The sequence below is a fragment of the Canis lupus genome, chromosome 2 (genome assembly GCF_048164855.1).
Source record: "Canis lupus baileyi chromosome 2, mCanLup2.hap1, whole genome shotgun sequence".
In the NCBI taxonomy this organism is placed as follows: Eukaryota; Metazoa; Chordata; class Mammalia; order Carnivora; family Canidae; genus Canis; species Canis lupus.
In genome coordinates, this window is record NC_132839.1 from 4749351 (window position 1) to 4770307 (window position 20957).

Genomic DNA, 20957 nt, shown 5'->3' on the forward strand with positions numbered 1-20957 from the left:
TATTTATTTGAATTTTTTCATTTTCACCTTATAAACTTTCACATCATCCCCGTATTTTTAGCAGTATGCTCTTGCTGTCAGCTGTGCATGGTGTAGCCTAGTCCAGAAACTCTGTGTTTTACTCATCCCAGTGAACTCCAGTCTTTTGCTCTTGTGGAGAATGGGCTTTGCAGTGATGGGGAGGTGATCTGAGTGGTTAACTACTTCTTAAATAGACTATAAAGAACCTTGGTGTTTTTAATACTAACCTCACCCTCAATGCCCAACCTGTGTGAGCCTATGAGGAGTTTTGTAATTATTATCAAGTTGTTTTTCTACTTTCCCCACTATTGGTTTTGAAGTCAGCATTTTTAGGTCTATGTAACATGCTGTTGTATATTTGTTCTAGAAATATATGTGCCTCTTTTATGCATTATAAGATCTGGTAGTGGATCTAATGAATATAATGAATACTGATGAACAAAAATGGTATTTCATGATGTCTGCAACAGCAGTAATATAAAATTATCTTTGATATCTTGTTCAAAGTCACATGTACTGTTAAACTATTGCGATTTTTTTCTTACGTTAATTAGTGAAGCAATTAATATGAAAATAAAAATGTACTCCCTTTTTCTTATCTGCTTTTGTGGCATCCCTGCAGTCTAACTGTGGACCTAATTCAGAATTCCTGAATTAACTGGAACATGGTGATGTGAGACCATAATCATGATTTCCTGTATTTTGTTCATTTTTCAAAGAGGCTTCTTTACATCATGTAACTAAGATCAGCCATTTTTTTCCCTCACACTTATTTAAATTTATTTTTTATTGGTGTTCAATTTGCCAACATATAGAATAACACCCAGTGCTCATCCCATCAAGTGCCCCCCTCAGTGCCTGTCACCCAGTCACCCCCACCGCCCCACCCACCTCTCTTTCTACCACCCCTAGTTTGTTTCCAGAGTTAGGAGTCTCTCATGTTCTAAGATCAGTCTTCATTCAACAAATATTTCCTGAGTATCAGCTAAGTTAAGCATAAGACACTGAGCTCCAGGGGTAGTTATTAGGCAAACTTCTTTCTTCATAGAGTTTACATCTCTAGTGGAATATATAATTGGTTATAGTGTGGCTGAGATGAAAATAACATAGTATAACTGTATCAGCACTCCTGGAAAAATAACTGAATTCACATATCATTACTTTACTTGAAAGAGAGCTTGAAAATTTTAATTACTAAAGTAACATTTATTTTTAAAAAGATCTGAGAAGATTGGTAGAAAAAAAAAAACATGCTACACTAATCACAAAGCACCGTTAACACTATGATGTAATTTCAGTCTCTTTTGTATACACACATGCACATATATATATATTTAAATATGTATAATTTGCTTACAAAAATTGGTTTATATTATAAAAACTTGTATAAAATTTTCATTTTTGTCAAGTGTTTACTTCAGTTTTAATGGCTGTATTATATTCAATTTTCTGAAAACACTGCAAGTTGTATCTTTAGGTTTTCTATATTTTAATATTAAAAAATCCCTTTTGCTAATTTCTTATAGCTTATAGACTTTCATTTATTTCCAACAGTTTATTATGAAAACATTTATGGAAAAATTGAATGAATTCTACAGTGAACACCTATATACCCACTACCTAGATTATATAACTAACATCTTTATTTCTTTTTAAATTTTAATTGCAATCACTTAACATACAGGATTATATTAGTTTCAGGTGTACAATATAATAAGTCAACAGTTCCATACATTACCCTGTCCTTATCATAACAAGTGCACTCCTTAAACTCTCTCCCATCCCTCCACCCTATAATTAACATTTTATTTTATTTTATTTTATTTTTTTATAATTAACATTTTAATATGTTTACTTTATCACGTAATCTATCCAATTATCTATCCCTCTGTAGTTAATTTTTTGGTAAAGCTGAGTCATATTTTTTCATTTATGCTCGGTAGACCTCCAGGAAGATTTTTAGTACTAATTTACACACTTACCAGTGGTATATTTTTAGGACACATTGAATCCTTTCTGACACTGAGTCTTATTTAATGTAATTCTTAAAATAATTTTGGTATACAGGTTTTGATATACAGGTTTCTACTAAATAAGTTTTATATTTTATCTCTAAAGTGATCCTATTCATATGTAATACTTATGAAATAGCATTCATTTGTAATTTGCTTTGACCGTCTAATCTCCACTGTAGTTTTTGAAAAGAAATGTATGTAATTTGTTCTTTGTGATACTTAGTGGTTTTAATGGGAACATTGTACCTGTTCAGTTACTATTTAAGGTACAGTTGGGATTTCATTAATCAGAAGTGGAAGTAGAATCTAATCACGAAATATTTTTTCACTCCTTAGACCTTTGCCTCACTTCTTGGACCTTTGTTTTATTCCTTGGAACTGAGCCCCACCAGTGTAACAATATAACTGATTCAAGAGAAATAAAAATGTGAATTTAAGGCAAACGTTAAAGAATCTAGGCACTTTGGGTAGGCATATAGTATGAGATAGTTGGAGCAAGGAAGTAATTCGAAGATGATACAGCTTACACAATTTCATTTTAAGTTATAGATTGCCTCCATTCTGTTTTGTTTTGTTTTAAAAGTAGTTCATAAGCAATTATATAACTTTGGCATGGCTATTTAAAAATATTTATGAAAATCCCACTAGAAATATGTTATTTTTGTTATTTTTCTGAGCATTCAGCCAATCTCTTTGTTTACAGCTGGGATCAAAGTGCAGAGAACTCAAAGATATTCATTTCGGCCAGTGTTACAAGATCTCAGATGAAGGCATGATCGTCATAGCTAAGGGCTGTCTGAAATTACAAAGAATATACATGCAGGAAAACAAATTAGTAAGTACATTTTGCTTCTAACTTTTGATTTCCTTATAACTTAGCTTATAAATTTTTATCTGGTTATTTTGGCGTTTTAGAGGCAAATACTACTTAAATCAAGAATCCCCTCAAAGCAGTGATTTTTAAATTGATCCTGTAACTCTCTATGTGCTTTCATGTGGTACTTGCATGTTAAAAATTCCTCATTAGGATGTGTTAACATGTTTTTGTCTAAGTTCTGACAGTGAACTAACTCAGGTAAATTGGAAAAAAATTATATTTAGTTGCTAGACATAGGTATGTGGTGGTGGTTCTCTCTGATTCCCTAGGGACCGTAATACTTCTAGGTAGTTAGAACTTTTTACTCTTCAGGAAGATGTACACATGTGAAATACAGTCTTTTACTTGGTAGGGTGAAAAATGGGATTTAGTAAACTGAGGCAGATAATTCTGGTAGTTATATAGATTTTATACTTTAAGAACATATATAAGTCGTTCACATTTAATGTATCATTTATATTTAAAACCATTTAATTTTCTTTTATTCACATGCCATAAGATACACGGTTTTAAAGGGTTTTAAAGTGGTTTTTATATAGTCACAAAGTTGTGCAATCATCATCACTAATTCTAGAGCAAGTTCCTTACCCCCGAAGGAACTCTGTGCTCATTCATTGTTGCTCTGCACCCCACTTCTTCCAGCTCCTGGAACCTGATAATCTGCTTTCTGTCTCTGTGGATTTGCCTGTTTGAGGCATTTCCTACCAACAGAATCACATAGTATGTGGTATTTTGTGTCTGGCTTCTTTCACTTAGCATAATGTTCAAGATTCATTCATGTAGTAGCATGTATCAGAGCTTCAATCTTTTAAATGGTTAAGTAATACTCCAGATCTTTTAAATTTTGATGATAGGTGCATAGTACAAGTTAACAGAAAAAGTTGTCATTTGGGAGGTACTAGTAGATTTCTCAATGTTCAAAAGTAGTGTACTTTAAAATGTAGACAAGATGGTGCTGAATATGTTGCATATTTACAAAAGAGACCTGCTATTTAATTGTATTCCCTAAATAAAGAGGTCTTTTTGTTGTCCCTTGGAATTAGTTTACAAAATTTGATAAGTATATCTCATAAATTAACGAGTTTTAAAAAGTCTCTAGAAGTGTCAACACTTCAAATGAGATAGTGGTATTTATTTATTTAAAAGCAACAGAGTGAGAGAGAGCAAAGGTGAGAAAGGGAGAGAATTTTTTTTTAAAGATTTTCTTTATTTATTCATGAGAGACTCAGAGAGAGAGAGAGAGAGAGAGAGGGAGAGAGAGAGGGAAGCAGAGACACAGGCAGAGGGAGAAGCAGGCTCCATACAGGGAGCCCGATGTGGGACTCGATCCTGGGTCTCTAGGATCAGGCTCTGGGCTGAAGGCACTAAACCACTGAGCCACCCGGGTTGCGGGAGAGAATATTAAGCAGAGCTTGATCTCTTAACCCTGAGATCATGATCTGAGCCAGAACCAAGGGTCTGACGCTTAGCTGACTGAACCATCCAGGCACACTGAGATAATGCCATTTCAAAAGAAGATTCCAGTTAGAAAAAGCAAAACACTATGAATTAAAAGTAAATGCCTTTATTACTATATTGAATTCTATTTGCCTCCAGTAAATTCGGTTTTCTTCTGAAATTATATAGTAAAAATCCTTCACATTTCTCTTTAATACAAATTTAATAATTTCTCTTAAAACAGTATGATCTTGTAAAATGAATAAGATCTGGGTCAGAGGGAATGAGTTTTTATTTTATTATTTTATTTTTATTTTTTAAATATTTTATTTATTTATTCATGAGAGACAGAGAGAGAGCAAGAGGCAGAGACACAGGCAGAGACACAGGCTGAGGGAGAAGCAGGCTCCATGCAGGGAGCCCGATGCGGGACTCGATCCTGGGACTCCAGGGTCAGGCCCTGGGCCAAAGGCAGGTGCTAAACCACTGAGCCACCCAGGGATCCCCGGAATGAGTTTTTTTTTTTTATTTTTATTTTTTAGATTCTTTTTTTTTTTTTTTAATTTTTTTATTTATTTATGATAGTCACAGAGAGAGAGAGAGAGGCAGAGACATAGGCAGAGGGAGAAGCAGGCTCCATGCACCGGGAGCCTGATGTGGGATTCGATCCTGGGTCTCCAGGATCGCGCCCTGGGCCAAAGGCAGGCGCCAAACCGCTGCGCCACCCAGGGATCCCCCGGAATGAGTTTTTAAAACCTGGTTATTCACTCAGTTGTATTGTGATTCTTTTTTTTTTTTTTTTTTTATTTATGATAGTCACAGAGAGAGAAAGAGAGAGAGGCAGAGACATAGGCAGAGGGAGAAGCAGGCTCCATGCACCGGAAGCCCGATGTGGGATTCGATCCCGGGTCTCCAGGATCGCGCCCTGGGCCAAAGGCAGGCGCCAAACCGCGGCGCCACCCAGGGATCCCTGTATTGTGATTCTGGGGGAAGTTACTTATTAAGCTCTCTGAACTTTCTCTACAGACAAGGTTATACTTGCTTTTTTTGCAGGATGTAGATCTGAGGATTAAATAATGTAATGTCCTTAAATTGTGTAATACAAACTCTAATCTATTGTAGGCACTAAAAAACTAGTAATTTTTATGAAATTCTGTCTGTATTTGTTGTCTTTTAGTTTCCTTTTTATACTCAAGATAAATTGAAGGATGGTAAACCCAACTTAAAATTTTTATATTCTTCACATAATAGGAATAATTGTTGAGTGGTTAATATTTGTTTTCTTGTTGAGTAAACATGGAGAAGCATTTTCTTGACACATTAAAATTTTTAGTAGTTTCTCAAAAGGATTAACTGTATGTTTTGAAGATTATAATTATGTTCGTATTTGTTTTTATCTAGTATTGTGGTCCATTAAAAAGATGTTATATACTTAAATGCTAAAGGAATCAGTTTTGTATGTAGTATTACTCAGTAAACATGTGATTTCATTGGAAAATTGAAGTAGTTTTGCTAAAACTTAAAGTTCTTTCCATTCAATACAGTTCCTTCCATTTAAGGTCCTAGAAAGGGAAACTTAGAATCATTTGAGCTCATTGCACTGGGCAATATTGATAACTGTCCTCCCATTGGAGCTTTGCTTTGTAGTTTTAGAATTTATGAAATGAGAAATAATTGAATTCTTTAAGTAGTTTAGATATTTTCACTCTGAGGACTGTTTTTATTGGTCCTTTAACAACAAATATTTTATATGGGATGAGTAGAAATAATAGCAGTCTGGTTAAAGGCAAGTAGTATTTTATATTTATACAGAATGTATTTAGAATATTATACTGCACATGTAATTATAGACAGGAAATATCACTAAATATTAATAAATATGACAGTTTTTTTTAAGTTAACTAATAGAGATATTTAGGAAAATGCTGTGTGTGAGAGGATGGCAACAGAATTTGGTTTGTGCAGATATCAGTCACTATTGAATCTTCTCAAGAGTTTTAGAGCTTTGTTGTGTAGTCTAAAAATAATCATAGTGTTTCTTTAAAAGTGTAAACTTTGCTGACTTAAAATATCAAATTATTTTTATGTATAAGCAGAAATAGAGTATACATATTTTTCATATTCTGTCTTGGCCTTTAGATGGCAGCATTGTCTTTGTATATTTTGGTGACAGCTTTTGTGTCCTTGATTTAACTAGAAAGATATAATGCTTGTACGTAATTTCTGTAGGTATTAGGGTTTATCTTAAATTTTTGTCCTTTAGGTGGTTTTAGTGGGAAAATTTCTTAAAACAATTTGAAATATTAGTTGCATCTGGAATGTTATAAACTTGCTATTTTATACAAAGTAGAAAGATACTTGAATATTCTTTTTTGCAACACTGATTTACACTAAGATAAACTTTAAGGGAAGGATTCCTGTTTTTGTCAGAGGGGGAAGTTTTATTCAGCTGGAAAGTGAGAACAATGAGTTTACATTTTAAGACTCAGTGAGTTGTGGTGAAGTAAAGAATTGAGAGCTTACATGTAGAATCTTCCTCGACAGAGAATGGATTTCTGTTTTAGTCATTTTTGAGTGAGACAAGTGCCATGCTCCTATATGATGTATTTTGTATTTGCTGAAAAACTGTTGTATAGATTTTAGAAATAGATTTGAAGAATGCAACTATGGTGAGCTTCCAACATATTGTATACAGCTAGCTATGTTTCTAATTCTGGTGATAGCTTTTTTTTTTTTTTTCTTTTTCTTTTTTTTTTTTTTTTTGGTGATAGCTTTTATATCACTTCTGTGCAGTACTGGCTACAAAGTTTTTTTGTTTTGCTTTTTTAAAAGATTTTATTTATTTACTAATGACAGACACAGAGAGAGAGGCAGAGACACAGGCAGAGGGAGAAGCAGGCTCCCTGCGGGGAGCCCGATAGGGGACTTGATCCACCGACCCTGGGATCATGACCTGAACCAAAGGCAGATGCTCCAACACTGAGCCACCCAGGTGTCCCTACAAAGTTTTTTTAAAGTTCTATTTAGTTTGTGTTTACAGTTATTGGTGATCTAGACACCTCTTTAAGTATATTCTCTCTGCTTCTTTATTCTTCTTGCTCTAGATTCTGCTTCTTTACTAAAATTTGGACACAGAAGCTCTTTGGGCAGCTTCTTATTCAGTTGCAATGGGATCAGTTGGATTATCTCTCAATTATTATACAACTTGACATTTTGAAGTACTAGGATTTTGTAATTTATTTAAAAAATAACTTCTGTGTTGGTCAGTATATTTTATTTAGATCTGTATATGTTCTGTTTATTTAGTCATTTTTTTTACACCTTCTGTATAGCTTTGGGTTATGAACTAGTATAGGTTTCTGAATTACCAAGAAAGTAGTAATGTATTATGTATATGGTTATACACATAACGTATTGCGAATAGATTTTAGAAAGTTTTAGGGAAGTGATAAATATTTCTTGATTTAAACTTGATGTCTTGAAAATTAATTGTGAATTTTAAGTTTTTCAATCTCCTGATGAATTGTTATTTTTTTAGTTTTATAATTACATGACATCTCATAGAGTTCATTGGCTGCTGGCATGACAATTTTTATGATGTTGTTTTTTATTATTTTTTTGGAGGCTTACATATATGAAGTGGATCCAAATTCACCTCTTCAGGCCTCCTTATAGGGCGGAAGCATTTTAAGGAGTGATTGATGGAAATGCCCTATTTGAGATGAACTAAATTCAGTTCATACCAATGTTTCTTACTCATGTAACTTGGGTTTTTTTTTTTTTTTTTGGTTGGTTTTCTTAATTTTTGTACCTTCATTTCCTTGTTTGCAGAAGGGATATAATACTACTTCAAACATGTTCTTACAAGCATCAGACTAAAAGAGATTTGGAGGTAAAGAACCAAATGTGTATTATGGTCCCCATATAGAAAGTCTTCAATATAGGTTACTTTACTTCATCTTCCTTCCAGAGTTTACTTTCTGGAGTCCAGTTTGAATTGGGCTGTCATTGACTAATATCACCTACTGTATTTTGATTTCACCCTTGAGCTATTCACAGTTTAATTCCTCTTTGCTGCTTGGTGTGATTTGAGGTTGTTGCAGCAGCTACGAAAATACACTGGTAGCCATGTTATCATCAACAGGGGTGTAGAAGGTAAACATTTGCATCAGAGTTTAAATAGCAGTAGCTAATTCAACATTACATTAAGGCTTGTGTTTCTTCACTCTTTTGCTTTTCAACCTAGAGTTAATATATTACGGGATTAGTACCCTCTCTTCCTCTCAATTCCCCCACTATATTTCTTCATTTCTTACATCTTATTTCTCAAACACTCCTTGTGAAGTGGTTTATTTGTAATCCCAGACTTAAATAATTTACATTTGTGAGGGATTCCTTTTCTCTATACTCATGTCAACTTCCTAATCTCCTGGAGTAGATACTTGCCTTCATTGTCCTTTGCCCTCTTTTTTTTTTTCTCTTTTAGAGAGGGAGAGAAGTGGAGGAGGGGCAAAGGGAGAGAAGGAGAGAGAGAATCTTAAGTAGACTCTATGCCCAGCGTAGAGCCCGATGTGGGGCTTGATCGTACACCTCCGAGATCATGACCTGAGCTGAAATCAGGAGTTGGATGCTTAACCGACTGAGCCACCCAGGCATTCCCGCTTACCCCTCTTAGTGGATGAGGCATTTACTTACACCCAGAGTAGTAGTTTCCAGTAAACACTGGTGCTTGAATGTGGCACTCTAAAGAAGGTGACCTAAAGATATAGAGCTTTATTTTACTATTGAATGTTATGTATCAGGATTTTGCTGTCATTTGTTGATATTTAAAAATATTTAATGATTACTCTTTATTGAATATTTATAATATGCTAGGCAATATGCAGTTTTACATATTTAATCCTCAAAACCACCATATGAAACAGTCTATTCTATTTTACAGATGAGGAAATTGAGACTTAGAGAGTTTAAGTAATAACAAATAAGTGTCAAAGTCAGGATTGTAACCTGTTACAATTTGTAACCCAAATTTCTGTCCTCAAGCTATTCCATGAAATCACAGATGGAGCTAATGTATTTGCCTTTTAACCAGGCAGTAATTTCCAAAAGACATTGCCCCCTTTAAAACACTTACTGACAGGTGCTGTGAGACATCAAAGGAAGAAGTTAATTATTAGCATGAGCAGAGGATCTTTTTGCTAGGATGATAACCAATTTCAGAGGAGGTACCAGTGAAGACATATTGAAATCTTTTCCAGGAAAATTAGTAAAATTATCAAAGGAAAACGGTCTTAAAAATGTGCTTAATATTCATCTTAAACCTATATGAGTATGAACATAACTAACTTTAATAGTAGAATTATACTCTATGCAAAATATTTTACTTTGTAAAAGCATAGTATTTTATATTTTTTGTGAAATTTGGATTTAGAAGCTAAATACCATTTCATTTTTGTCCAGCAGATTTAAAAGAAATTTGAATGAATCAATGAACTGATAACTTACTACTCTGTGCCTTAATATTGTTTCAGATATTCATTCGGTTCATTTAATATTTGAATACCTAGCATTTACCAGGCTCTATGAGAAGTCTTGAGAAATCAAGATATACTGCTAAAGGGAGGAGATCCTTGTCTAGTTATAAAAGTGCTACGGAAATGCCAATTACAAAAGTAGTTACTTATATTAGAGATAAGAGAAGAATCAGGAAATCATGTAAATAGTACATGACATATGAATTTGGTTTTGAGTGATATATAGTGATATGATTATGATGCAGGTGAACATTTTTTTGGGTGATTCCAATTGTCAGAAAGCAACACTTAGACAAGGATTGGGAAAATATATAGAATGTTTAACATGTGGGCATTAAAGTAAGATTAATTTTATATGCTGGGTAGTTGGGGGAAGTGTTCATATTTGGGTCTATAAAGGAAGGTAGGCATCAGTATAAGACTTGAGTGTCATGCTAAGGCATTTGTATGTCTCTAGGTAATGGGGATTTGAGCACATGTGAAATGTGATCAAATTTTGGAGTCTTGTATTTTTTTTTAATTTTGAGAACTTAAGTAATAAAATCTATATGCCCATTATGTACACATGACAATTGTTTAACATTTTATTAAATTTGCTTCTTTTTGAACTTAGAGCAAATAACCTTTAAATCTCTATCGTCTTGCTCCCCATGTCATTCCCACTCTTTCCTAGAAATAACTACTCTGATGACCTAAAATGCCTTAAAAATTAAAAAGAAAACTTTAACATACATAATGGATACCATGAACAATATAGTATTGTTTAGTTTGTAGTTATATATAGTTTATATTTGATGCCAGATTGTTTAAATATTGGTTTTTACAAAGTATTTATCAGCCTATAATTTACATTTTTACTTTTAAGGTGTTTTGACATCTAACCATAATGAACATATAATTTGTTCGTTGTAACTGTTAGTGTTCTATATAGGTATATATCTCTTCTTTATTCATTCCTTACTTACTGAAAGACATTTGTATTTTTTCCAGTGTTGTTTATTAGAGACAGTGTTGCAGGAAAATCCTTGTGTAAGTCCCCTGTGCTTATCTGTAAGAATTTCTCTAGGATCTATACCTAGAAATGTAATTAAGTTATGTATATTTTCAAATTTTTACTATATCATTCCAAATTGCTCTTCATGAGTAATTGAAATCATGGTTTACAGGTTTATCTCGCTGATGGATTGTCAGCTCTTTTGAGGGCAGGGAGTAGTATCTAGTTAGTCTTTTATCCATCCCTCCTCATCAAGCACATAATAGACATTCAATAAATGTTGGTTTAGTGACAAATAGATTACTAGTGAATTGAACATGCTTTTAAAATGTACTTTTTCAAGTATTTTGGGAATATGCTTTAAAAAGTAGATGAATTTAAGTGTATAAATAAAAGCTTGAAAAATAGCTTGAAGATTCAGAGTCAGTCGTTTTCTGACTTCTCAAATAAGCAAATTTCTTTCATCTAGACACTGTATTAGTGCTTCATGTATCAGATTTATCTAGCCACAGTCATTAATGTGCTCAAGGAGTATTTTCTAGGATGGTTTCTTTTAATGACATGCAGTTCTGAGCAACTAGAATATAATTTATATTCTTGTCAGAATTACATGGACTTGTACATTTGTACTGTTAATAAAATTGGTTTTATTTTGTTGAATGGTATTTGAAAGACCTACTTTAATTAAAAGTAAAAGTTATTTGCAGATTTTTCAATCTGAAGAATATGTTTTTACTTATATGCTCTCTGCTAAAGTTTATCCTATCTTTTTAATCTATTGATATGTTTCTCCTGTGGGTATCCTTTTTTTAAAATTATTTTTTCCTTTTAAAAAATTATTAAAATTTTACTAAGTTTTAATTTTAATTCCAGTATAGTTGATATACAATGTTATATTAGTTTTAGATGTATAATATAGTGATTCAGCAATTCTATACATTACTCATTGTCATCATAACTGTACTTCTGTGGGTATCTTTATCAGGTATTTTGGTTAGAACATAAATGAAATGTGTTCCATCATTTGAAAGGAATAAAAAAAATCATAAAGAATGTGTATCTGTGGGGGTTTGTGTGTGGTGTGTTATTTTTTCCTCCCCTGTGGACTAGTGTGACATGGAGGGCAGGTAGTGACTTGGATAATATCCAAATAATTTTTCTTGGGAATGCAGTAATTTTTTACCTAGCATATTTCTTGCTTAATTGTATTAGTTTAGTAAAATTAAAATTAGTTCACAAATTTGGGACTTATCAACTGATGACAGGAGATGCTCAAATGCAAATAGCATCCCAAGAGGAAGCTAACCTATTATTAAGAGTTCCAATACAGGGCAACCCCTGGTGGCTCAGCAGTTTGGCACCACCTTCACCCCAGGGTGTGGTCCTGGAGACCTGGATCGAGTCCCATGTCGGGCTCCCTGCAGAGCCTGCTTCTCCCTTTGCCTGTGTCTCTGCCTCTCTCTCTGTGTGTCTCTCATGAATGGATAAATAAAATCTTAAAAAAAGAGTTCCAATACAGATAGTCCAGTGTTATGGCTAAAAATAGGAGACTTCAAATGGTATTTACATATACTTAAAATTTTTTTTTTTCTGGATGAAATTCTAGATTACTAAAAATATCCAACTTGTTTTGGGTTTGAAATTTATAGTTGGTAGGTTATTTCTAGTGTTGCAATTCTTTTGCTGGTGTTATTTTCTACTTATATATTCTGTAGTTCAGATCTTGCTTGTTTTTTTTTTAAAGATATAATTTTTGTTTACTTTTTTTTTTTTTAGCATTACATGTTTAAAAAATCAAAGATTTGGAACAAATCAAATTATCTGTCAGATACAAGTGTGAAAGTGTTGTCTAGGGCTTTGTGCTCAAATGTTGGTAACAGGAGGTGGTGGATTGAGATAAAGAGCCAAGTTGTTAGACTTAACAAATAGAAATTTTATAGCATTGGATAGCATTGGGATCCTGGGAGTGCGTTAAGCCTGTCATTTATGAGCACATGTTCTTCAACTACCTTTCTAGACCGTCAATCAACAAGTAAGACCTATTATTTTGGATCTAGGGAGAAGCTTTGGCTTGCATTTTTATTTTTCCACAGTAATGAGGTGCTAGGGTCTTAGGATATCCAAGACTTAATCCCATTTATTATTTTAGTGATTATTAGCAGGTTTGCTTTTTTGTGTGTATTTTTTTAGATTTGCCTTTCTGAATATTGTTTACAAACTGTATTTGAAAATGGCTACCAGGTGATAGGATGCTTATTTTCTAGCATTTTTTACAGTTATTATCAAAAAAAGATAAGTTGCCATGAAAGTGTTATGCCATTTGGGCTTTCACCACTGATCCTTTCTTCAGGCAAAAGGTGTGCAAGTTGTGCTCCTGTCTAGGTAACTCGTGTGGTGAGTACTGTTCGTCTTCCTGCTACCCGATTTTGTCTGTTCATATTAATAGGGTTGTATTCCTTTGCTGTCTTTCTTGAAGTTCTTGTTAAAAGTCTGAACATATAGTTGCCCCCTGGGCAGTAGAAGGATGACTCGTCATGAGTGTTGGGGTAAATTCTTTTCCTTGGACTGTACACCTTCTGGTTTTCAATAGTTGAGAAATTGAAAAGCCCGATGAAGTCTGTACTATTTTGATATTTACTTACTTTTTAAATGCTTTTATTGCATCTTGTGTAGCCACATCAAATCTAGGTCACAGAAAAGACCAATATAGTATTTTTCTTTAGTAGCTACTGTATTTAACTATTTTCGGTTTCTAAAATCTGAGAAGTGGATTATTTCAGGAGAGGTCTTGGGGTAGAAAATTTATAGTGTTTATTATGGACTGTCTTTGGTTTAAGCATAAAATCTAGATCTTTATCATTCACTTTAATATGATATGTAAATGGATATGTTGAGAATGTGTAATTCAAAGAAAAATCATTATAAATCTGAGTCCTTCTAGTTGAATACATTTGTGTGATTATTATCCTTTATTTTCCTCTTATTGAGTATATCCTTGAGAAAATAAAAGGAAGGCATGTCTTTATGTTCACTGTTGTTCAGATGCCTATCTAAATGCCTACAGATTTGTAAAGTTATTTGCATGGTGTTATGTTAGCTTTTCATTTTGACTCATTTGAGAACATGGTAGACTTGGGTTAAGTTGATTTGTGGATTCTCTGAATGGGGAGTCAAAATATATTTCTATGTCTTTTTACTAGGTTAATGTTTACTTTGAATATTTGAATATAATTTTGAGTAGTTTGGTATTTCATATGTTTTAATGTGTTGCAGGACATAATTTTGTGCACATGTGCATACCCCTCTACTGTTGATAGACTAATAATAAGTATTTTTCTCATTATATATAATTGTAGGCAGTTCCATTATGTGATCTGGTATATATTCCATAAGTTACAATTGTTTTAAGATTACTAGTGAAGAACTTAATGCAAAACAGTGTGAAAGGTAAAGATATATATTCCCCTGAATTCAGTCATGACCTAAGACATTTCCAAAGATTGACCTTTTATTTTTCACATCCCGCAATCCAGGAATGTCCTTGATAAAATACTACTTTCATCATTTCAGAAATCCGTAATGGCTAACTTCAAAGATTTCTCTAGTTACTGGTCTTTAGTCTCATTACATTCTCAACTTGCCCATTTACTCTTCATTTTCTCTTATCATCATCTAATATGTGTCCGATACCTTCAAGCTCAGCTAAATATTATTTTTTTGTCCAACTTTCTTTAAGAATTCTACCACATTTACTACTTTCCATATACACTCAGCTTTTCCTGTATTTTATAATTTCTTATTAACCCACTGATACCTTGTTGTAGGTTTCAAGGTTTTGGTTTGTGTAAGCTCCTTATAAATGGGAATGATGATGTCTTTTTTTTAAAACACGTAGTTAGTATCTGACTGTATCTGTCAGTGTTTTATCTAAATATTTTTTAGGTTTCCTACATAAAAACTGTTAAGTTTTTGTAAAGGACTATTAATGAAAATGAACCATCCTATAATTAAGTCCTTTTGATTTAGTTCTGGAAAAATTACTTCTGTGACAAGGAAGAAAGCTATTAAAAATTAGCTTTTTTAATGAGACACATGCCAGTAACCTATTTAAAGGTGACTATACTTTGGTATGAACATATAGCTTTTAGTACATAAGGTTCAGTTTTATTAACTCAATTGGTAAAATATGCTTTATTCTGTAGCAGTGTCAAGTGATTCTTCATTAGTGTTCATACTAGAAGAGTGGTAGTGATAGCTTGAGAAAGTAAAATCCCAAAGATGTCTGTTCTCTTCAAGAATTAAGTAGTTTTCAGGAAGTGATTTCTTAAAAGTGAATGTTGAAACTCATCTTCAAAAATTTTTTATTGCGAATTTCATTTCTTGGTCTACATCCCACTGAGGATGTTTGACTTTAGTGCTTCCACCAATGCATTTTTTTCCTGCTTTCTGACAGCTCTAACAAAAATCTCTCCAACATTGCTAAGAATTGTTTTTTTGTTTGTTTGTTTTGTTTTGTTTTGTTTTTTGGCAAACTTGAATCTCGAAAAGATGAAAGTCATCAAATTGCTTTTCTGGATGAGTTTGTTTAGTAAAGCTTGATTTTATTGTTGCAGTAAGAGATAGATTAAATATAATATTTGATATAAATCTTGGTTGCTTGGTGCCAACAAAATGCATCAAACAAATCTGGTGCTAAATTTAGTTAAAACATTGTAGATATTACATGCTTTGAGGGTAATATATTATGCAGAAGTGACACTGACAAGTAAGTATTCTTTCAAAAATACTTCATGTAAAAGTGTTAGTTGTTAATTTAATACATTTATTCCATTTATCTTTTCTTTAAAATATCTTTATGGTTTTGTAGAGTCATAAATTGGGGAAGGAATAACCAAAAAGAAGCATAAATAGGCTTCTTACTAGAATAATGCAGTTTGGTTCTTCCTTTTCTTCGAGGTTGAAGTGGCCTTTGGGAAACTTAAGGAAAAAAAATTAGGCAAGTATTTATCCAGCCAACTGTATTTTAACCTTGGATTAAGTTGTGTTTTTTCAATCTAGAAGTGATATCTTTTTCTAGTACACTTAGACGGCTTTTGGCTGTGAAGTTAGTCCAAGCACATAGGAGTCATCTTTTTCATATATAAAGTGTATTTAAAATAGTCACATTTTCTAATTTTCTTTATGATATTTTTTGATTACAGAGTCAGAGACAAGTTTTTTTTTTCTTTAAGAAGAATATAATTGATCAGTATAAGAGATATTTCATGTATAATCTTTTCCATGGTGGGAAATCTTTTTCAGTCTAGTGTATGTATTTGCCTAGTGTCACAGGCTAATTCTTTAAATGTTTGTTTCTTTCTCTTAAAGCATACCTTTCTTTAGCTGTTGTAGAAACTGTCTTCTTATAGTTATTATAGTGAACGTATAATCACCTTAATGCTTACCTCCCATCTTTGAAATTCTGTATTTGCACATGCCTAAGGTTATTTATTTTTGCGTTATAATATTAAAGGTACATTAGATTTGCTTGCATATTGATCATGCACATTCTTCTCCTGAACTTTTATAAAGTTAAGATAAGTCTTGTTTCTTAAAAAAATGATGACTTAACTTTGAAAGTGATCTCAGAGGCCTCCAAACCTGCTTCCTACAAAGCCCTTTATTGCATGCCTAATAATGAGCTATCTATTGTGCATGTTTGTGGAGAGGGTAATTTATTGATGACTATTCAAGAACTCATGCAATTATTTTAATGACAGTTGAAAAATTACTAACAGGATGGTGCCAAAGTGATATTTGACCAGATTTTTCTTCTTTCTAATATTTAGATTATTAATGCCTTTAAAAAAAGGATTACATAAACTCAGCACATTATTTAGACCAGACTAGAGAAACTTATTCTCACACCCAATTAGTACGAGAATCTAATTTAACAATTGAAATGATCACGTCTTGTGAATATGTGCATTGTTTTAGGAGACCTTTCCATTTTTAGGTGCTGTATGGCAGTACCCACTAAGTAGTGGTCCCCGTGAAACTTTTGTGGTTTCATTTACTATTAACATGCTCTTCGACAGCTGGCCTTTACTAATCTCACACCATGGGTTTGAAACTTTTTCCTTAAAGCTTTATAGCTGAATTACAATACATTGTGTCCTTTGTTTTCTCCTGGAAAAGGATTTAAACAAACTTTCTATTGCACTTGTTGAATATGTATTTCATAGTAACCACCATGAAGTTTGCAGCATTTAAGAAGATGAAGAAGCAAAGATAAAAGATACACATTCAAGAGGGCTTGGTTTCACAGTTGCTGCATAATCCTTTCTGCTGTCATTGGTACCCTAACCCTGTACCTACCAGAACAAAAGAAACTGAATTGGAAATTGTGGGAGCTGAGGAACATTCAGTTGGCAGCCCATCGCATGGCCCATAGGCGTTGTCAGGTCTCAGTTTGATGCCCTTTATTCTTTCTGACAGATGTGAGGTAGGGTCTATGAGGGGGAAGTCATTACCAGAGAGAGGGCAGTGTCAGATCAAAAGTAACCAGTGATCAAACAAGGTAAAAGGGCTGTGGAAAATAGGCTCTCTTTCTGGCCTCAACACCTGCCTGATCACTGAAGGGAATAGTCCTTATGTGTCAGGGAAAGTTGATTTTCTTTGATGTACAGTGAATTAGAAGTCAGAATGGAAGCTTAACTGGAGTACAGAAGATTTTTACTTCCTAGTTCTTGGGCAATTTGGGCGTTTAAATTTTTTACTTTAATTATCCAGAAGTTACAGAAGACATTCTCTGTTGAATAAAATACTAGTTTACCCACACTAACTTTATTAACACAATGTATTTAGAGACAGTACTCAAACAAGCACATTTCAGTACAGTATAGAACAGGCTTCAAAAGTCACCAAACTCTGCTTTCGAGCATCTAGTTATAACTTTAATCAGAGCATTTGTATAATTGTAATAGTGAATACAAAGTGGAGAGCACTAAGCTTGGCACATAGTAGGTCCCTTCATGGTAAAATTTTGGAAGTTACCTTGCTAAGTAATTTCAGTTAAGTTTGAATTCACTCTGTCTAAGTGGCTATTGTTATATTTTCTCTTAAGGTAACCTTTTTTAATCAAGTCAGTTGAAAGAAAATTTAAAGAGAATCCCATTGGGGTTTTACATGTATGGTTCTTTTCCCATGCCCTTTCATCTTTAGACAGCCTATGACTAAAGTCTAGAAGAAGGATGCTATTTTTATCTTTCATTTAGCTTGCTGTGTTGATAAATTGACAATTGAGACATATTTCTAAATATTTCAATTATGGTGTTTTCCTTTACATTAATAACAAAGTTTTAACCTCTACTAGTTTTCATTGTCTCAACTCGGAATTTTAAGTACTACTGAATTTCATTCATTTCAAAAGTAGTTAACACATTTTGTCCTCAAATTCTAGAAGTGAGAATTTTTTGGAATTCTTGATTTTTCCAGTAAGAAGAATAAAGAGTCATAGTGCTTCAGCCTTTTAAAAGTAATTTTAATCTAATAATTTGTCCAATTCTATATCTTTTTATGAACTTTTATATTTGTTTTTGATACTCTTAGGTAACCTAAATCTTCCTCCTTTATACACTTAGAGATATAAGAGAATATAAACTATAATATATATTATGTTATATTACCTTCATATTAAATTAATAAATGGCTTCTAGACTATTGTTAACTATAAATATATTTTATGCTTAAGAAATTTCAGAATAATATATTTGGGCATACTTCTAACTAGTGATATTTCTGATTTGGCTTTTAAACAAACTTTTCCTAATAAATTATCATAAATATGTTTAAGTTTTTTTTTAAGGAGTTTGACTTAGTTCTTATGTTGACATCGAATAAGATATAACTTTTTACTTGATTCATATTATTTGGAACAAAATGTCTTATAAATTAAGATTCTATATCTAGAGCTGAAGCTTTTTGAAATTTAAGAAATTTTAATACAGATGCATCACACATCTAAATACAATTAGACTCATTTTTTTTACCTTTTTTTTTAATAACGTAGTTTTACGTGTACAACATTATAGCATTTTTAACATGTTTGCCCTCAACAACCTCTGAAGGGCTGCAATTCAAACCAGTATGATAATTTTACTCTGATTTAGGGAGGAGAATAATTTTGGTTTGGGTCTTTGGGTCTTGGTTCTTTTTTTTTTTTCTTTAAAGATTTTACTTATTTATTCATGAGAGACACAGAGAGAGGCAGAGACATAGGCTGAGGGAGGAGCAAGCTCCTGGAAGGGAGCCTAATATGAAACTCGATCCCAGAACCAGAATCACTCCCTGAGCTGAAGGCAGATGCGCAACTGCTGAGCCATCCAGGTGTCCCTGGGTCTTGGTTCTTTGAGAACATTTCTCTAGTCTGTCTTTCATTTCTGAATATTTGCAAGAAGGGTATTTTAATACTATTTTAATATTATTTAATAGTATCTTAATGCTATTTTAATATTTTAATACTCTTAGGAAGACATTTTAATACTTTTAGGTATTTTAATATTATTAGGATATTTTAATACTATTAAATTTTAATACTATTTTAATACTATTAGGAAGAAACATTTGTGAAAGGTAAATTTCTGTACGTAAATGTCAGTTGTTTTTTCAAAATGGACCTCCTCAACATAAAATTTTACTAGTCACAATCTTTGGTTTATGGTATACTATCATAATTGGTCCATACGTGATTGTATGTCCTTATAAAGGTTAATTTATCTAAAGAGTATTTAACATTTACTCAAGAACCTCCTGTCTAAAAGTAAGTATTGGTGTATTAACCAGTAACTTTCATCTATGCATGTAGTCTTCCCTTTTCTTATCTCTGACTCCCATTTATAGGTAACTAGAGGTAACCACTCTCCTGAATTTTATGTTTAGGCATATGCCTAAACAATAAATAGTTCAGTTTTTACTTGTTTTTAATCAAGTAGATTTCTGAAGGAGGTCATTGATGAACTGGTAAAAACCATGCTTTCTCAGATATTTTAATGTATTATTTAAGAGTACTATAATTTAACTCGATGGGATGAGCACTAGGTTTTATGCTATATGTTGACAAATTGAACTCCAATAAAAAAAGAGTACTATAATTTAGTCAATATAAAGAAATAAATTTCTAAAGTTAAAGTTGATATTATTTACATCTAATTTGTGTTATAGTCTCTGCTGTATTTTCATGTTATCTTAGATCTTTTGATTGAATGTACAGTATCTACATGTTGGTCCCTTACAGTTTGCATCTTTCATATATAAATTATATTTAATAGAGTAATAGTGAAAGAAGTCTTTTCTTAATTTTGGTATATAGCAATTGTGGCAATTTTGTGACTTGATGTACAGGTTAGAAAAGTTCCCCTTTTAGGTGATAGAGGTAGTTGGTCAGAAATAGCTAAATAATTACCAGTTAGATATGGAAGTAAGTGAATTTTAAACTTACCAAATGACCTTTATCTTTTACTTATCAATTTAATGTGTCATTAGTAATATAATAAATCCAGCCATTGTCATTTTTCATAAGGATAAAGTGACCTAAATTTTTCTGATTTCAGGATATAGTATTGGTTTAAAAACAGCTGTTGGTGGGGAGAAAAACTATATTAAATATTTATGTTGATTTTTAAGACTTCCTGTGATTTGAGCTAATTTGTGAAAAGTGTCTTCTTTCCCCCCCAGTGTAGTTCATTAGATTGATTAGTAAGTCAGTATTGGTCTGGTTCATTAGATTGGTTAGTAAGTCAGTAAGTTCTGGTGAAATAAAATCAAACAGCATATTTGTTTGAGTACAAGTAGATTTTTCTCATTTCTTTTTTAACATGTAGTCCTTGTAAAATAAAGATAAATATTCATATTACCTTCATGTTTTTGGTAGTCCTTTGGGAATATGGTTGATTATACCTAAGAATAGTCAGTATTCAAAATGGCTAATAATTTGTGAAGATACTGAGTGAGCTAATTAATATCATCGGAGATCAAATTAGGAAATTTCAACTCTGATTACAACAGATTTTTTTCCCCTTGTGAGCAAGTTATGATCAGTC

At 32.6% G+C, this 20957-nt stretch overlaps 1 protein-coding gene across 1 annotated transcript in view; it reads left to right on the forward strand.

Annotated features, from left to right (window-relative positions):
- Positions 1-20957, forward strand: part of FBXL17 (F-box and leucine rich repeat protein 17) — a 495361-nt gene that overhangs the window by 49411 nt on the left and 424993 nt on the right. Inside the window, 1 exon segment of the mRNA XM_072788417.1 lies at positions 2740-2871. Coding sequence (XP_072644518.1) covers positions 2740-2871 — 132 coding nt within the window.